The sequence below is a fragment of the Rhamphochromis sp. 'chilingali' genome (genome assembly GCF_963969265.1).
Source record: "Rhamphochromis sp. 'chilingali' genome assembly, chromosome: 17".
NCBI classification, from domain to species: Eukaryota; Metazoa; Chordata; class Actinopteri; order Cichliformes; family Cichlidae; genus Rhamphochromis; species Rhamphochromis sp. 'chilingali'.
The window spans coordinates 28,012,231-28,029,143 of NC_137944.1; the positions used below are offsets into that span (position 1 = coordinate 28,012,231).

Consider the following 16,913-nt stretch of genomic DNA (forward strand, 5'->3'; position numbering starts at 1 on the left):
AATTCAGTGTCTGACTCATCAGATTGTTAGAGGCCCTAAAAATATCCTGGAAAAACATTTGTGGAATCAGAACTGCCAACAATCCAACAAACTGACATTTCAGATCTTTCTGCTTCTTTTGGCATCTTCAGAGCACAACATGTTTAGCTTGGTCCCATCAGGTCGCTACAGATGTTCATCTAAAGTATGTGTGAAGTTGTATGGAATCAAAAAGGTGGAGAAATAAACAGCCAACAACAGCAGCCAGTAAAGTTCAGGTCAATTTATTGAGTTTCTTATCAGGCCCTGAATATGCGTTTCCATGTTACAACAATTGAGGACAGAGTTGCTGGAATATACCTTGTGCCTCTTTAATGCATTTTGTAGGCAAAGAAACCCAAAAGCATTTTTTAATAGTAACAATGGAAGAACGTGTTTTTAAATGTCATCCAATCAAAATCATTTCAGTGAAAATAAAAATGGGTGAAATTATGGGAAAGAGGGAGGAAACATGGAATCTTGTTTTATACCAATTCAGGTCCAATCTAGTCATGGTTTTAGGAAAACAGGGCCAAAAAAAAAAAAAAAAAAAAAAGTACCAGTAAGTACAAGGAAGGAGAACAAGTCAACAAAAGGATAATTTAAACCAACACTTATCTGCCAATTTAGATCATAAGCACCCACTTCTACTCATGCGACTTTGTCTTCATCTACTTTTAATTTTACCGCCACTGTTCTGCATCGAAGCTGCAGGGGGACTGCTGCTCAGCTTACAGCAAATCTGCTGAGTGTGTCATTAAAATCTGGCAAAAACCTCCAGCAGCAGTGGTCGAGTCTATTTTAGTGCAGCAAATCCACGGTAGAAATATTAGCGGCATTTAAGCCTTTAACACTAATAGTCCACATTAAGATGTTAACTTTTGTTTTACACCAGCAGGGAAAAAAGAAAATTCATTATAGTATCCAAGTCCTCACCCTTTCTCTGATTTTAACTTTGAATATGTTTCTGATAATATCCCTGCCTCCCGCCCCTGTCAGCACTCCATTTAAAGAGTGCCAACACTCACATACAAAGACTTTATGACGACAACAAAAACCAACATTCATGACTACATTCAGCATAACTTCCTCTGTGACAGGTTAAGCCCGACAAAACAACAACATCGACTTAATGCTGTAGTTTCTATCGGTTACGACTCTCCCCCCCCCCAATTCAAAACATTCGACTGAGTCGAAATGAGGCTGCGCTCGTTACTTTAGAGTGTAAGAATGTTACAACTGACTGCGCAAACAGCAAATATATAGCTAAGAAACAGCTGGCAGATTCATTTCATCTCATCCCTAAAGTAAAAATCCAACCATTTCACAAAGATCTCGGGTGTTCAGCTAAATATCTAATTTTCTGTGTCACAGAGGAGTTTATGGACTGACTGTCAGGGAAGTGAGTAGGAACACAAACCACTGAAGGGGGAAAAAAAGAAAACAAAAAGAAAATCTCATTAGAAATTATTTTGTGTGTCCACAAACATCAACTTCTGGAGCAAGCGGGAGATGGAAAAAAACAAAAGGAGAAAAAAAAAACAAAAAAACAAAAAACAAATCACATCCCTGACAACTGTAAACACCCACATCAATACTTAAGACATCGTACTTGACCAACAAAACAGTCTGCACGATAAGCTCGCGTACACGCAGCCTCGAGCTACAACAACAGGTCAGTTTGATTCTTTTAAAATCATGCATGAGTAACAAATTTGGCTCCAAATCAACTGAACCTGTTGGATTTATCCACAGAGATAAAGCTGTTTGGATGAGGCTGCATGTAAACACGATGACTCTTATCAACTGCACACACACTCTTTAAAACACACATACCCACAAACACACACCCACCCCAGATCAATCAACTCGCACGCACGCACGCACGCACACACACACACACAGATCCCACATCAATCAACTCACATGCACACACACACGCGCACACAGATATCCCAGATCAGTCAACACACACACACACACACTCGCTCATACGACATTCAACTTTTTTGGTTTTGCTTCAATGTAAATCCTGAAAATCTATTTCAAGGAAAACAAAAGGAAACAATACAAGTCTACTTCCTCTTCCACCAATGAAGCAAAGCATTTTCATTTTTTCTTTTTCCTTTTATAACTGTAAACAACGAGTGTAAACAATGAATCATTTACCATTTTCTTTCCTCAAAATGATTCAGAATACCTCGTATAAAGATTGCCCTACTGGGGGAAAAAAATAAAATAAAATAAAAATCACGGCACTTTGATCTTCCATCACACAAACGTTGAACAGGTTCAAGGAGATCACAGTGCTTCATCACTTTCCACAAACTCTTGTTTGTTTGTTGTAACTCTCTGGCAGTCAAAACATAAACAAGTTTTCTTTTTTTCCCCCAACTTCTGGGGGAGAAAAAAAAATTACAAATAAAACAAAATCAATGCTTTTTGACTATGCTTTAAGTCCCAGAGAGATGATTCAAGATGCTCGGTGAGCATCTGATAAAACACTTGGCTTCTGCAAAACTCACCCCAAAAACTCCAACGGTTACCCAGTGCTAAAGCCTCACCCTGTCCCCACCCCCCAAACTGCTTAGAGCAACAAAAATAAATCTTAAAAAGCAAAATTTCTTTTTAATAATTCGTGATGATCTGTGAGGGGGCAGGGGAAAAAAAAAAAAAAAAAAAAATAAAAATAAAAAATCAGCTGCCCATTCAAAGATGCTACAAGTTTGCTTAAAAGAAATCTACCCCTCACAAAAATTGTCACTTAAAAAAAAAATAAAAAAAATAAAAAATGTGTAGGCTGTGGAGAGAAAAAAAAAAAAAAATTGTTGCCGCACGAGAGAAAAAAAAAAAAATTAGTTGTTTCCAATTGACTTTATATGTGGTCTTTTAAAGACTGAGCGGGTTTCATTCCTCTGTGGTTCATGAAACCAGCTCACATCCAGTTTGTATTTCATTAAAGCAAAGCCTGAAGCGGAGCCTCTACTGCAGCAGCAACGTGAAGAGCTTGGCATTAAACCACCGGGCTGCACAGCTATTATTGGCAACTAATACATTCACCGACGTTAATTTTGTCATGAGGGCTTAAAAACACATTTCCACCGTGCGTTTCCTCGATTAAAAAAACAACAACAAAAAAAAAACAAGCAAACAAAAAAACCCCAAAAAAACCAAAAACCAAAAAAAAACAGAAGCTGTGTGGGGAAAGAAAAAGTTAAAAGTGTTGTTTTGCACCAATCGTGGACATGCTGAAGCTCATTTATCAGCTGTTTTGAATGAGTCTTGAATGCATCATCCTTTTCAGGAAAAGAGAACATATTTTCATCCAGCAGCTACAGCGACCAATAGATTTACACTATTTACCAGTCAATATATATTTTTTTTTCTTAGCTGTAAAAGAACAACAGCTTTAATTTAATGAAGCTGCTACTCATCTCCCATGCTGCTTGTGTGTATCTGCAGGCCAACATACTCTACGAATCAGTACAGGGGCCGTCTTCTCACATTAGCTCTGCTCATGTTTTATTCATGGTGGAAGGGAAAAACAGTCACGTAGTATTTAAATAAAGCTGCCCTTTTTTTTTTTTTTATTGCAACGTTCACATTAAAAACAAACGTTCACATTCAGGATGGTTTTGAGCCATGTTTCTGCACACCTCTCAGCGGGAGAGCAGTGTGTTGTCCTTTTTTCCTTTGCATAATGACTAAAGTTTCAATAAACTCAGGTTACTATTGATTCGTCTTTGTGCTCGTACTCTGCTGCGTGACAGTCGGCAGCAGGCTATGAATGGATGAGTGCACACGGGAGTCAAGTAAGGCACTTAAGTGACCACAGCAGTGTGAGTGGACAGAGTGATGGCTGGTGTAAGTGCACCACTTTTAAAAAAAAAAACAAAACAAAACAAAAGAAAACAAAAAAACCCAAAATAGACCAACTTTGCTGCTGGAAGTGAAAACTGTCTCCAAAGGCGACGGGTTCAAAACAGCTCATTTCTCTAATTCTAGGAATTGTTAAGCTTTCTCGCGGTCCCAGCTTGGTGCAAAGCACAGTTTAAACCTCTAAATGTATAAAATAATGAGGCAGCTCTTGTTGAGGAAAAGCTAAAGAAATGCTCCAAAATAAAAACAGCCTTTGTTTCTTTTTTTGTTTGATTTTTTTTTTTTTTTTTTTTTAAGACATCCATTCCACAGGCTCGGAAAACAAGTGACGAATGTAAAAATGAAGAGTTGCCTGAAGCCTGGGTGCAAGCGCTGATGTCTGTGCAAAAGCCCGGTGTGTCTCAGCGTCCTGAGGAAGAGGACAAAACATGGATTAGGAGCACATCGTCAGTCAAGTTACCAACACAAGGAGCCACACTGCATCTGAAATCATTCACTACTCACTTGAGTGGGCTGTATAGTGAGTCCGGCTATCTTTCAGTCTGAGTAAGATTATACCCTACATGGCATTTGTCCTCATAGGGGTAAGAATGACTTTGATAAAGCAAGTGGAAGGCCACACATTGACAAAAACTCCCCCCAAAAAAACCAAACAAACACGACACAGAACTGGTAAGGCAAGTTGCTGCAAACTCTTCCATGGATCAGCTGATCCTCGCTCCATGATTTCAGTCATTAAGTGTTTAATTTTTTTTACACATCCTTTTGTGCAAACAGATTAGTCCATCCTGACAAAGCTACAGCTGTTATGATTTTTGGGAGAGATTTTAGGCCGGATTTTTAATATGCTGCATCAGCATAACCACCTCTGCAAATGACAAAGTTAAGAGAAGAAAAATTTAAGAAACTGTTTTGTGAGCCAATCCCAGGCATGTGTCCCCTACCCTACAGCATTTAATGCATCTCACAATGCCTCAGGAAAAGTAGTGTACAGCTGATGTGCACTGCCCTCCACAGAACCCCATCATACGCTGAGCAAACTATTTTTTAAGCCAGCTGTGATTAATAAATGTAATTGTGTGCCAGCAAAGACATAACAGAGACAAAGGCGCGAGTAGTCTCTGACAGCATTTCATTTTACTGATCTAAATCTTTCACAAATCTAGCAATCTTTGGCAATTTTTTTTTATATAAAACTCTGTTTTTTTCCCCATGTTAGAAATCTAGTTCACCGCTTTCTTTGCCCACCTCTACATGCCCAAAGTTGCTTGCCATTTAATTTAGCTCATGCTAAACTATATATTTAAAAGGTAAGGAAAGCATTTTAAAATGAACTTGTTCACATTTAAAATCATGGTAAATATTGACCAACTATCACCCTGAATTTACTTTTAATCATAGCTGTGAAGCTCAATACATAGAACTCCCGGGATAGGGAGCAGTGAATGATTTCAGACAACCTCGCTTTTTCTTGGCATCGCACCTGTTTTAGGTGCTGTCCTGTTGGCGCTTCTCCTCGACCTCCTCCACGTCACAATCTCCGCTAGTTGAGTGGTACTCGGCCACATAGAGGCTCTTGTCGATGCTGCTGGGAATGGGCTTAATGTCGGTCACCAGCTGGTCTTCAATGGCCTTCAGGTTGAAGCGATCCTCCGATGTGATCAGGTTGATGGCCAAGCCCAGGTGTCCAAACCGCCCTGAGAAACATGAGAATGTGGTTAATATACAATGTCCAGTTTAAACTAAAAACAAAGTATGTCATTAATATTGTGGGGGGAAAATAATCAAATAAAATAGTACAGTAGAGAAACTGTTCCCAAGGGACATCAGAACATCAAAACCATGACATCAGTCACAGTCTGAAGCGCTGTGAGCGTGTCAAACATGAAAAAACAAAAAAACAACCCCATGAATTTGGCAACTTGTGCCACGTGGCGAGACGTCACAGATGCAGATTGCGAAGTCCAAGCCTGTAGTAAAGCTTTAGTTTTGTGCTTTCTAACTAGTTTGCTTTTTCCTGTTTCACTTCATGTGGAAATTTTGGTTTGTGTTTACTTTCATTTCAGTTACTTTGCAGATTGAATTCACTCGTTTCAGTTTAGTTTTTAAAATAGTATCATAACACAGACCATATTTTTCAGAGGCGGCTTTCACAAGTTCAGAACGGACGTAAAATTACAAAAGTACTTTTTGAAGGCAGTTGAGTCACAGATTAAAGCGCTAAAGCCTGACATTTACTCTGTTAAAAACAGGGCAATTGTTAGAGCAAATAGCAGTTTATGCTCAGCACTGTCATCCTTACAGGCAGTAACACCAGTTTTTGTAAAGCTATGACACTCTTTTCAACTGTGGCTTTAGGGTTAGCGACAGGATATTTAGACCTCTGATGGTTAAAATGAGAGTTTTAACTGTGACATAAGAAAAGAAACACTTTTCTCTCATTGTGCATCAGGGGTTGCTGTGCGCCATGGTTTCTAGCTAAATACAAGCCAGTTATAAACTTTCAAGCATCCTGGAAAACAATTTCATTTACAAAAAAAAAAAAGCAGGTAAGCTTTAATGATTTACATTTACAAACAAAAACAAAACATACCTGATCTTCCAATACGATGCAGGTAAGTCTCTGCGTTCTTCGGGAAGTCGAAGTTGATAACCACGTTTACCGCCTGGATGTCAATTCCTCTGGTGAACAGATCTATTGGAAGGCAACAGAAGATTACAGCAGTGCTACAACATATCCTGGATTAACTCTGAGGCTTTTGTGATGCACAAGTAGATATTCCAGTTAAAACTCACCAGTGCACACCAGATTTCTGCACAGTCCATTTCTGAAGTCGTGGAACACACGGTTTCTGTATTCCTGGAGAAAACAAATGATCGCAAATCATTACTTATCCAACATCGGGATTTGCTTTTCTTCAGCCTGAAGAAAATGTATTCCTCATTGAAATATTCAGGTATTTTAATACCGTGATCAAAGTAATTTTAAGGTTTTAAAAGAATCTAACATTAATATTTATATAGATGGAGGATTACGAGCAGGCATATTCTTTTATTTTGCGCCCGTCATTCATTTGAGAGCCCACTAATGTTCTGTTAGCATAAAAACATTGTTCTCACCTGCATCATTTTAGCGTGGATGTAGAAGCAGGAGTAGCCCAGCTGAGTGATCTTCTTGGCCAAGAGCTCCACTCTCTGAGTGGAGTTACAGAAGATGATTGACTGGTTGATTTGAAGCTATGATGGAGAGGAGAAAAAAAATAAGTTATTCCTAGCTCAGAATGAGCCTTTGAGGGCATTTTCATCTGTGAAAAGTAAAAGCAATAAGCCTGTGTTTCCTTATCTGATAAAACCTTTTAAAGAAAGGAATTAAAATAAAAAAATAAAGGTAAAGGGAGTAAAATTTAATCAGGAAACACTGGATTAACGCGGGCTAACTTGTCACTTTGAAAGAAGTGTACTTGTGGTCACAAAGTAACCGCAGTTAACAGAGAGTCGGTTACCCTGGAGAAGAGTGTGTTGAGGCAGTGAACTTTCTGCCTCTCTGTGACGTAGGCATAGTACTGAGTAATGCCCTTCAGAGTCAGCTCCTCCATCAGGTTTATCTCATAGGGCTTCTGAAGGTGCTTGGCCTACAGCAAAGACACAGAGAGATAACAGTTCACACAGTGCTTTTAAAAATGTGTTTTCAGAACTGTAAAAGCTTCTAGGACATTTCTGTCATGATCATTTTCTGCTCTTCTTTATGGAGAAATTTCTTTTTGGATGCACTGTCACTGAAACCACCACACAAGTAGTACCTGCTTAGATACTCAGAATTTCAAAAAAAGACTTGTACAAACAGTAAAAGCAATCGTATCCTGTGACTGTAAACTAAATTTGCTTTAGCTGAATCAACCCTGGAAATGTCCACAACAAAGAAAGAAACAGATTTGGGCGCGACAGGAGCGGAGCTCGGTCTGCAGTGTGAGCTAAGTGGAGCCAAGTGGCTCTGAGCCAGCAGGCTGGACAAGCAGCGCAGTAATTAGCCGTCTACTCACCATGAACTTCTGCACACTGATGGGGAAGGTTGCAGAGTAGAGCAGGATCTGTCTGTTCTTGGCCAGGAAACTAATAATATCTTCAATAAGCACCACAAAATCCTGAGACAGCAGCTTATCCGCCTGAAGAGAAACGGAATAATAATTACCACGAAGCAAGCCTCTTTTCTTACCCGATACAACACAATACATGAAATAACAGCTAGTTTCTGAAATGACTTTACTCATATTTACCTCATCCATCACCATCATCTGGACTTTATCCACCTTTGCCACTCCCTTCTTTATCAAGTCCAGGATCCTGCCAGGCGTGGCAATGACCACATGCACTATTGTGAAAACAGAACTATGATTATCATCAAAACTTCCTTTTTACGGGGCATTTTGTGACAATATTTAACAACAGATAACACACGGAATTCAGAGTGACAGCCTCCATAACCTCTCATGGATAAAAGTACCACAAAGCTGGTTGATATGAATCTTTACCGGTCTCATCCAGACGCATGATGTCATCTCTCAGGTTGGTGCCCCCGGTGGTGGCCATTACTTTGACTCCTCCCAGGTGTTTGCTGAGCTGGATGCAGATCTGGCTCATCTGCAGTGCCAGCTCACGAGTGGGCACCATGACAATGGCTGGAAAATTTAAAAAAAAAAAAAAAAAGAAGTAGAGATTACAAACATGATAGATGGTATGTGATTTCACAAGCTGTTTTCACACATGAAATTAATCTGGCTTTTTAGTTTTACAGTTGTCCTTTCTGCTAGGCAGCACAAAGATGGCCACTTGCTATATTAGCTGTGCCTTCAAACATCACAGAGACTTTGCACTTGAGAACTTAAAGGTTAATGTCAGGCTGAGGTCCATCCCTGTTGGCTCAGTCCTAGAAAAGATCTGGGCTGCAATGCATGTGTGAAATCTGCTTTGAAGGAAAAACATAGAACCAACAGAAAAAACAAGGCTGGCGAGACAATGACGATGCATTAGCTTCTCTTTCTATAGCACGTGCTTTGTTTCCTAGACAAACTGAAGGAAATGCCATGTCAGGTAAAATGGAAGCATAGGAAAACAACACAAGTTAAAAAACACCTTAAAGAAAAAGGTAGTTAAAACTGTAGTCAGTAAAGCTTATATTTGGAGTCCAACTATAAAACCAAAGGCAGTGCCTCACCCTGTATGTGGTCCTTTTTCAGGTCTATCCTTTCCAGCAGTGGGATGAGATAGGCTCCACTTTTCCCTGTTCCATTCTTGGCTCGGGCCAGAATGTCCCGTCCAGACAGGGCGATGGGAATGCTCTCCTCCTGCAAGGAACCAACAGGCAAACCGTCTGTCTCATTACACAAACATACTTGCCTTTTTTATTTCATGGACACAAATGAAATGTGTGTCTTTGTCTTACATGTTTAAACCATGGCATTTGTGCTTTTAAGGTAGACCATAAAAACAACCCGAATTGTGTCAGCATGTGTAAGCATCTCTCAAATCAAACAAACAAAATAAAATGTATAAAACTGTATGACCGTACAAGTAACCCAGGTTTTTTTTCCCCATCATCCACAGTGATAGTTAAAATTAGGTAATGGAGATAAAGCCACTATTGTGTTAGATTCTTGTAATAATTCACTTGTCTTGTCACCAGGCTGTTACATTTTTATGTCAGTTCACATTTATATTTTCTTTTCAGTTAAATTATATTTAAAGTTTAAGGAAATTATTTGTTTAATAAGACAAGATTTGTAAAGTTTAACAAATCTGATTTACTTTATAATGAGAAATAATCCTGATCTAAAAAGTGCACCACATCAACCGTGCTGCAGATGATGTTTACTTTTAATGTTAATTTTTGATGAGTTTTAAAGAGAGTACAAAAGAAACAGGATGAAAACACCTATTCTTTTTAAAAAAAGTCAAATGCTGACGCACAAATCAACTGATATTGGCGTATATACTGTCAAAAATGATTCTCCCCCCCCCCCCCAAAAAAAAACACAACAGAATACAGACAAATGTGTTTGTCTAATACAGAAATGCCCAGCAGAATGGTTACATGTGTTGGGTTTTCTGTCAACATAAAATTGTAAGTTAATCAATGGGGTCTATTTGGAAAGAAGATAAATGATAATAAATATTGAGCATACCTGAATAGGGGAAGGTTTCTCCCAACCCATCTCAAAGATGCCCATCAGGAGTTCTCTTTTGAGACAATAATCTTCAAACTCATTCCCCTTTGTGGACGTCACATCCTGCAGTGGTCACAGAAATGGTTAGGACATCAGGAGAAAACTAGTCTGAAGCGAAAGCATGACAAGAAACTGAAATCAAATTTTAACTCACTGAGGTTTTGACCCTGTTGTCTTTGGGAGGGAGCTGTAGGCTCTTTTTCCAGTCATCTCCAAACTTAATACCACCTCCGTCCTGAGAGGCTCCTCCTGCTTTCTGGGGAGCACCCAAAGTCTTTCCTTGAGTTGTTGGTGCTGGCTGGACTGCAGCTGGTTTGGTCTGCCCTCTGAGCTGCCCGTTCTGCTTATTCAGTCCCATGACGACCGGGCCCACACTTTCTGTTCTGGCGGTTGCCATTTTCCCTGTTTTTGTCTTCTTTTTTTCTGTCCTTTGAAGTATTAGATTTTTGCGTCTTAGGTTTAATTTTTAAAAATTCTCTTCAGATGTAAAAAAGTTTAATAAAGCATTAACAAACGATATTCTCTCTCTTTTTTTGTTTGAAGTCCAAAGCTGACGACAGAAGTGGATTCGTAGTATTTACATATACACACGTACGTGCAGTTCGGTCCCCTTCAACAACAGAGTGACTGACGTACACAAAACAACCAAAAAAAAAAAAAAAAACTTTTTACAGAAGAGCTCTTCAAAATGAAGAGAAATTTGCATTCATATGCATGAATATACTTGTCCACAATATAGAAAAATTATATGTGAACAAGTATTGAAGCAGTTCAAGTCCTGAAACAGAACAACTAAGGCAATCTGAACTTGGGGATCTTCAATATAATCTTACTTCAATACTTAAACTTCTCTTTGTGAATGGAACAGTATTTCTTATTTCCACTTTTGAGTCCATTAGAGTTGCTCAATATCCCTGTTCTTGACAAAAAAAAAAAAAAAAAAGGAAAGTAAATGCCCAACTTTGTACAAGTATCTCCCCAAAATTATAGTCCGTAATGCTTTCTGTTTATTTCCACTGTGTGGGTATAAGTCACTCCAAAAAAATGGATCCTGAAATCAAAAATCACACAAGGGGTAACTGAGTCCAAAGCCCAAAAAGCTTTCCACCCTTGCTGAGTCTTCAGTGTGTGTGGGGGGTGTGAGTTTCCTTTCTCCTCCAGGTGTTTGACCCTCTCTCCTTCGACACTACAGGTCTTCAGCTCAGTCTGAAGTGTGAGAGTTGTGGCCTGATCGCCTGCTGCCTCCTCAGAGTCAAAGCCAACAACTCAGACTCCTCACCTAAAAGAAATAAAAGCACGAGATTTTACATTTTTAAATGACCATGAACAGCTGACTCTAAGTCCCAGTTATAAGTAGTTTACCTATTTACTCTCTTGATCATCAGTTGCACTGAAGATGACATCATAACCCAAAATAGGTAAATAATGATTACAAAATGAGAAAAAGAAGCAAGATCTCATAAACAAACAATTCGGCATTTTTGGGATGTTTGCATTTAAAGCCATCAGGCTGCCATGTTTAACTCCTTATCAGATTACTTGTAATTTGATTTCTTTGCATAAAAACAGGTAGGACTCACAGTGGCCTCCATAGCTTTAAAGTTGCCCTGTTCCAAAGTAGACCCAAACACTAACAAATATTTTTTGTTCCGTTTTGTTGGTAAATAAATTTACTTTCAGCGCTCGTTATCTGTGACAGCAGAGATGACAGCGTAGGTGGGGATGTTCCAGATCCTGTTTTAACTTTTCATAATGCCACCAATAAACCACTACTGTTTCAACTGAAAACTACCTCTAACTAAACAAAAGGGAAATTAAAAGGATTCGCACCATCAAATTTTACAGGAGATTAAAACTCCTGAGTGTCAGAGACATGCCTGATCATCTACATCAGAATTCCCTACAAAATTTGAGATCTGCAGCTTCTCATTTCAACTTATTGAATTGCAGATATCGCCAACATCCTGCAGTCAAAAACAATACACAAATCAATCACAAAATACACTAATGTGACATGTAGTCACGTAGCTGGGTTTCAGAGGGGTCTGTGGTTATGATGTACCTATGACATATATCTAACCCTTAAGTCTAATCTGTTCTGTTAAGGGTGTCTCTGAAGAAATGTTACACACACAGTCAGTTGGCTTTGAAGTAATGGAGCAGCAGCTACAACAGGCCACACAGAAACCTAGTCTGCCAGTCATTCTCACATATTTGACAACGGTTAAACTCCAAAAGCCCACAGATGCAAAAATGCACTGGGAAAAAAAATTCATCATCAAAGCGGACTTTTCTTTCGAATCTACTGTTACTAATATTTATTAATTCTTTATTTAAACTGGCAGCATTCTTACGTGATTTCATATTAAATATTGATGCTAAATGCAACATAGTGAAATAATAGTGCTATATTTTTAAGAAGTGAACAGTTAGTAGTAGTTCGTTTATAAGCATACAGATTAATTACAGAATACCTACAGAGTAACTAACTAATGAATATTCAGTATATAGAAACACTGAATATTTCCGTATTAAAACACCATACTCAACAGGCTGTGCCACTTTTATTAAAAAGCTCAAACTGCGTTTTCGGCTTCTTGCAGACCCTTCCCCCTTTAGTTAAAGTTGTTGAGAATCTGCTCTTTTGTTAGTAAAGTTGGCCGACTTCTGCCCTGAACAGTGATAAATAAAAGCGGCAGTTATTTGCAGAAAGCGACACGCTGCTTCAGCACTCCGAGGTTAGAGAGGTGAACCTGCCAGGTGGCAGCCCTCAGATTAACGAAGCCCAAACTGTCAGGATTTTCTTCTTTTTTTAAATTGAGTCTATCCTTTACTGAGGCTCAAATCAGCTTGAAACAAATCAAACAATCACAGTTTGAATCGATTGCCAAAAGCTGCTCACAGCGTCATAACTTTACCAAGTTTTTTTCCTCCACCGTTCAGACTGCACATTAGCTTAAACTTAATTTTCACGCAGTTTTCCAAACGCACTCTGAAATTAATTAACTTTAACACACCAAAACAATTACTTTGGATTTGATAAACTTTACATACCTTCATTTATTGATTAATATCTTACATTAACGCTGCCTCTAAGGAGAAACACTAAATACGTTATGCTAACGGAGCTAAAGTTAACGAGCGACTGAGCCGTTAAAACGTTCGTTCGTCTTTTACTTTTTATGATCTTTTAATTTATCATAACGATAACAATGCGATAAAAATGTACTTTGACTGGGTTAATTCTTTTGCAATGTTTCCACTAAAGCTTCATGGAATACGGCTATCCTCCGGACTAATTTAGCACAAATAACTCCACTCGCTAACGTTAGCTACATGCTAATCTGCTCATAGCAACTCAGATGTTTTTTACAGAAAGTAAACGCCTCAAAGCTCCGCAAACCTACCTTTATTGTTTTATTTTTCTGCAACGAACACTCACTGCGCGGTCGATCAACTATTTCCTTTACAATAAGCTTCAATCACTGATTTTTTTTCTGGATATAAATCTCCTCTATTGTGTTTCTTCTTCCTTTAAATCAACATGGTCGCCTCTTCTTCGTCTCCTCTTCCTCGTCGTCTCTCTGCTGTTTATCACACGTGAGACTCCAAGACGTTGCTGCCACCTGCTGGCGCACCTAGTTACTGCTACATAGGATTTATATTTTTAACTATAATTATATTATTCATATGTTTATTTTTATATTTTATGGAATGATTAAATAAAAGTTGAATATAGAAAAAGCTCTGTAAAGCGATCAATATAGCATTCTCATTGTGTACTTTATCTAATCAGCCACAGAGTTTTCTTCTCAGTCATAAACGCACCTTTTTGTGACTTTTATACAAAGTCACAAAAAGTGCCTAATTACCTGAAACACAGCTAACAGTTGTTTTAGATCTTTGCCCACACATTCTTTGCTCAAGGTTACAATCACCTACCGATCGTAATGGGTTCAAATGAGTTCAAATATGCACTCTTACTGCTCTGACTCCTTAACATTGTAAACCTGTTTCCCATAATGTTTGGTACAGAGATGAATGGTAAATAAAAGCTTCCTAGCTCAGGCAACATTTCTGGCAGCTAATACTGAGGGAGCAACAGCTACATTCTTGCTAAAAAAAATCTAACCTACATCGCAGAGAGTGTCTATAATAGAGGGTTAATTTGAGGATGGGTACCTAGAGGGATGAAGTATCTCGGGATTAGGCTAAGCCAAGATATGGAGGACCTACCCCAACTCAATTTTGACCCAGTCCTACTAAAAATAAAAACGTCTAAGGAGCTTGGAAAGAAAAGCGTCTGGACTTCTTCGAGGTGTTTGAAGATGTTTCACCTCTCATCCAAGAAGCTTCTTCAGTTCTAAGGGTCAATGGTGGGGAGTCCCAGATTTAAACCCAGTGGGAGTTTCCCCCCAAAGAGGGACAAAGGACCCCCTGATGATCCTCTACCTAATCACATGAGCCAAGGTGTGAAAGCGGGTGTGGTTCCCAATCAGCCAGGGTTTCGGGTGAGCTCATTGTGAAACCTGGCCCCACCCTATCATGTGATTTCCCGAGGTCAGATGGCCCAGGATGTGAGTGAGTGTTAAGGCGTCTGGGAGCAAAAAAGTGGAGCAAATTAAAAATCTCATTGTGGGGCAAAATAAATATTGTAAAAATGATTATAGCTCCCCAATTCAACTACGTATCATGTTACCAAATGTGATACTGCCTGTTTTCTTCAAACAGAATGAAAACTTAATTAAGCAGTTTCTGTGGGATGGGAAAAGGGCAAGAATCAAGCTAAGTAAATTATATGGCCCTAGAGAGAAGGGCGGCTTAAGTTTACCCGATCCAAGACTATATTCAATCTCATTCGAGGTGGCAAAATTGGTTAATTACTGGGGAAAAAAATCAAGCTGGACAGGAATGGCTGAGTATAGAGTCTGAGATTTATACCCATTATGACCCAAAATGTATGCTGTCTCAAAGCCGCACTTCAACAAACGCAATTTTGCTTCACTCTAGCCAGGTATGGCTGAATATAGAATTCTTAAAATATCACCTCATGTGCAGTTTTACTCATCGCTTTGGAACAATCCAGCTGTTCGTATAGGGGGGAGAAAATGGTGTTTTGGAAATTGTGGCAGTCTCATGGCATAAAGGTTATTAGTGACTCATTTAAAGATGGGGAATTTATGTCCTATATAGATCTTGTCCAAACATACAAATTGGAAGGGAAGGAACGTCTTTGGAGATATTTGCAAATTAGATATTGTGTGATGTCCAAGTTCAGAGGGGGACATGGAAATCTTGTTCTAAATTTTATAAATATTCCTCGGGAGCGCCACACAGCATAATGCTTTTATAAGTTGGTAAATGATAATAGAAGTGGGTGTTCGAATATTAAAACTTTGTGGCAGAAAGATTTAAATGCACCAATTCCAAACATAAAATGGATGGGAATTTTGGTAGAAAATGGGATTTATGTTAAGGAGGCGAGGAGCAAATGCATACAATATAAAATTGTGCATAGATATTATCATACTCCAACAAGATTACACAGCATGAAGCTTATGCCTGACTATCTCTGTTGGAAATGTAAAAGTGAGGTGTGGACTTTCCTACATTGTTTTTGGAAATGTTCCCTTAAAGCTCCTTTTTGGAAGGAAGTCGTCACACTTTTAAAAGGTTGTTCAGGATCAGAAGTGCCCTTAACTCCTGAATTGTGTTTGTTAGGAGACCGTTCTCATATTCCAAGAATTCATAATGTTTTTACGGTTGTTATGGTTGGACTGGTAACTGCATTGAGGGTTATCCTCAGGCACTGGAAGACTACAGCACTTCCTGAGCTGAAAGACTCAGAGCAATGGCAGAGACTGCTTCCTATGAGTCCATGCTGAATAAACTTAAAAATGATACAAAAGACAAAGATAAAATTTGGGACTACTTTTGGAGCTATCTGAAGCACACAGGAAATCACGACCATAATACCATAATCTGAAGGATTATTAACTGTGACTACCAGCCAATATGTTACTTTACTGTCATTTTTAGTTGCCCGTTTCTGTGTTTATTCTTTCAGAACCTACTGTAAGTTAGCTTCTCTTTCCTCTCTTAGACTTTTAAGGAGGGATGCACACCAGCAGTTTTCTTGGTTTCTCCCCCCGCTCTTATACAGGTTTAAGTACCGTATATGTTTTCAAAAAACTTGCAAAATCAATAAAAACTTAAATGTAAAAAAAATATGAGGATGTGAGAGCCATGTTACATTCCCTCAGATTCACAGGTTATTCTGATAAGCTAAGGTGATGCACACTGTGACCTCTGGGTTCAGAATGTGTTTCACTTTTGTTGTCAGTAAAACCTGCCATGCAAGCTTATGTAAAACAGTAACACTAGAGAACACAGAAAACAGTACAAAGACCACATATTAAATGTTAATACTGAAAGGTCTTATTGTTTTCTTGATGGACAATAACTCAGGTATAATATTGTTTTTCTTTTTAAAGACTGGAAACGTTGACCCAGATAGATAAAGACACAGGCATATCCAAGATGTGTTTGAATCACACAGTGACTGCTGACTCCTGTTCCTCAGACTTACTGGTGCTCTTGGTGACAATGGTATCCTAGATGCTTATTAAACTCTAAGAGCTGGCTCAACAGGTTTGATCCCAGTGACGTTGCTGCTGATGGTGGAACTGTATCGCCATGTGAGGCTTTCAATGGGAACAGGAATTATAAACTTCTCGTGGACATTTTTGTAATTGATGTGACACATCAACGCCCTCACTCAAGGACGAGGCAAAC

The 16,913-nt window shown here is 38.8% G+C and overlaps 1 protein-coding gene across 1 annotated transcript; it reads right to left on the bottom strand.

The window, feature by feature from the left end:
- Positions 1-247: 247 nt before the first annotated feature.
- On the bottom strand, positions 248-13,671 carry LOC308383973 (putative ATP-dependent RNA helicase ddx6). The gene is made up of 13 exons (XM_080862255.1): positions 13,526-13,671; positions 10,273-11,397; positions 10,077-10,181; positions 9,110-9,239; positions 8,427-8,573; positions 8,172-8,266; positions 7,938-8,060; positions 7,401-7,529; positions 7,018-7,134; positions 6,694-6,757; positions 6,491-6,592; positions 5,381-5,594; positions 248-4,306 (listed from the first exon to the last, which is right to left on the bottom strand). The coding sequence occupies exons 2-12, from the start codon at positions 10,513-10,515 to the stop codon at positions 5,386-5,388; spliced, it is 1,464 nt and encodes a 487-aa protein (XP_080718381.1). The 5' UTR covers positions 10,516-11,397; positions 13,526-13,671; the 3' UTR covers positions 248-4,306; positions 5,381-5,385.
- Between the last annotated feature and the right edge of the window lie 3,242 nt (positions 13,672-16,913).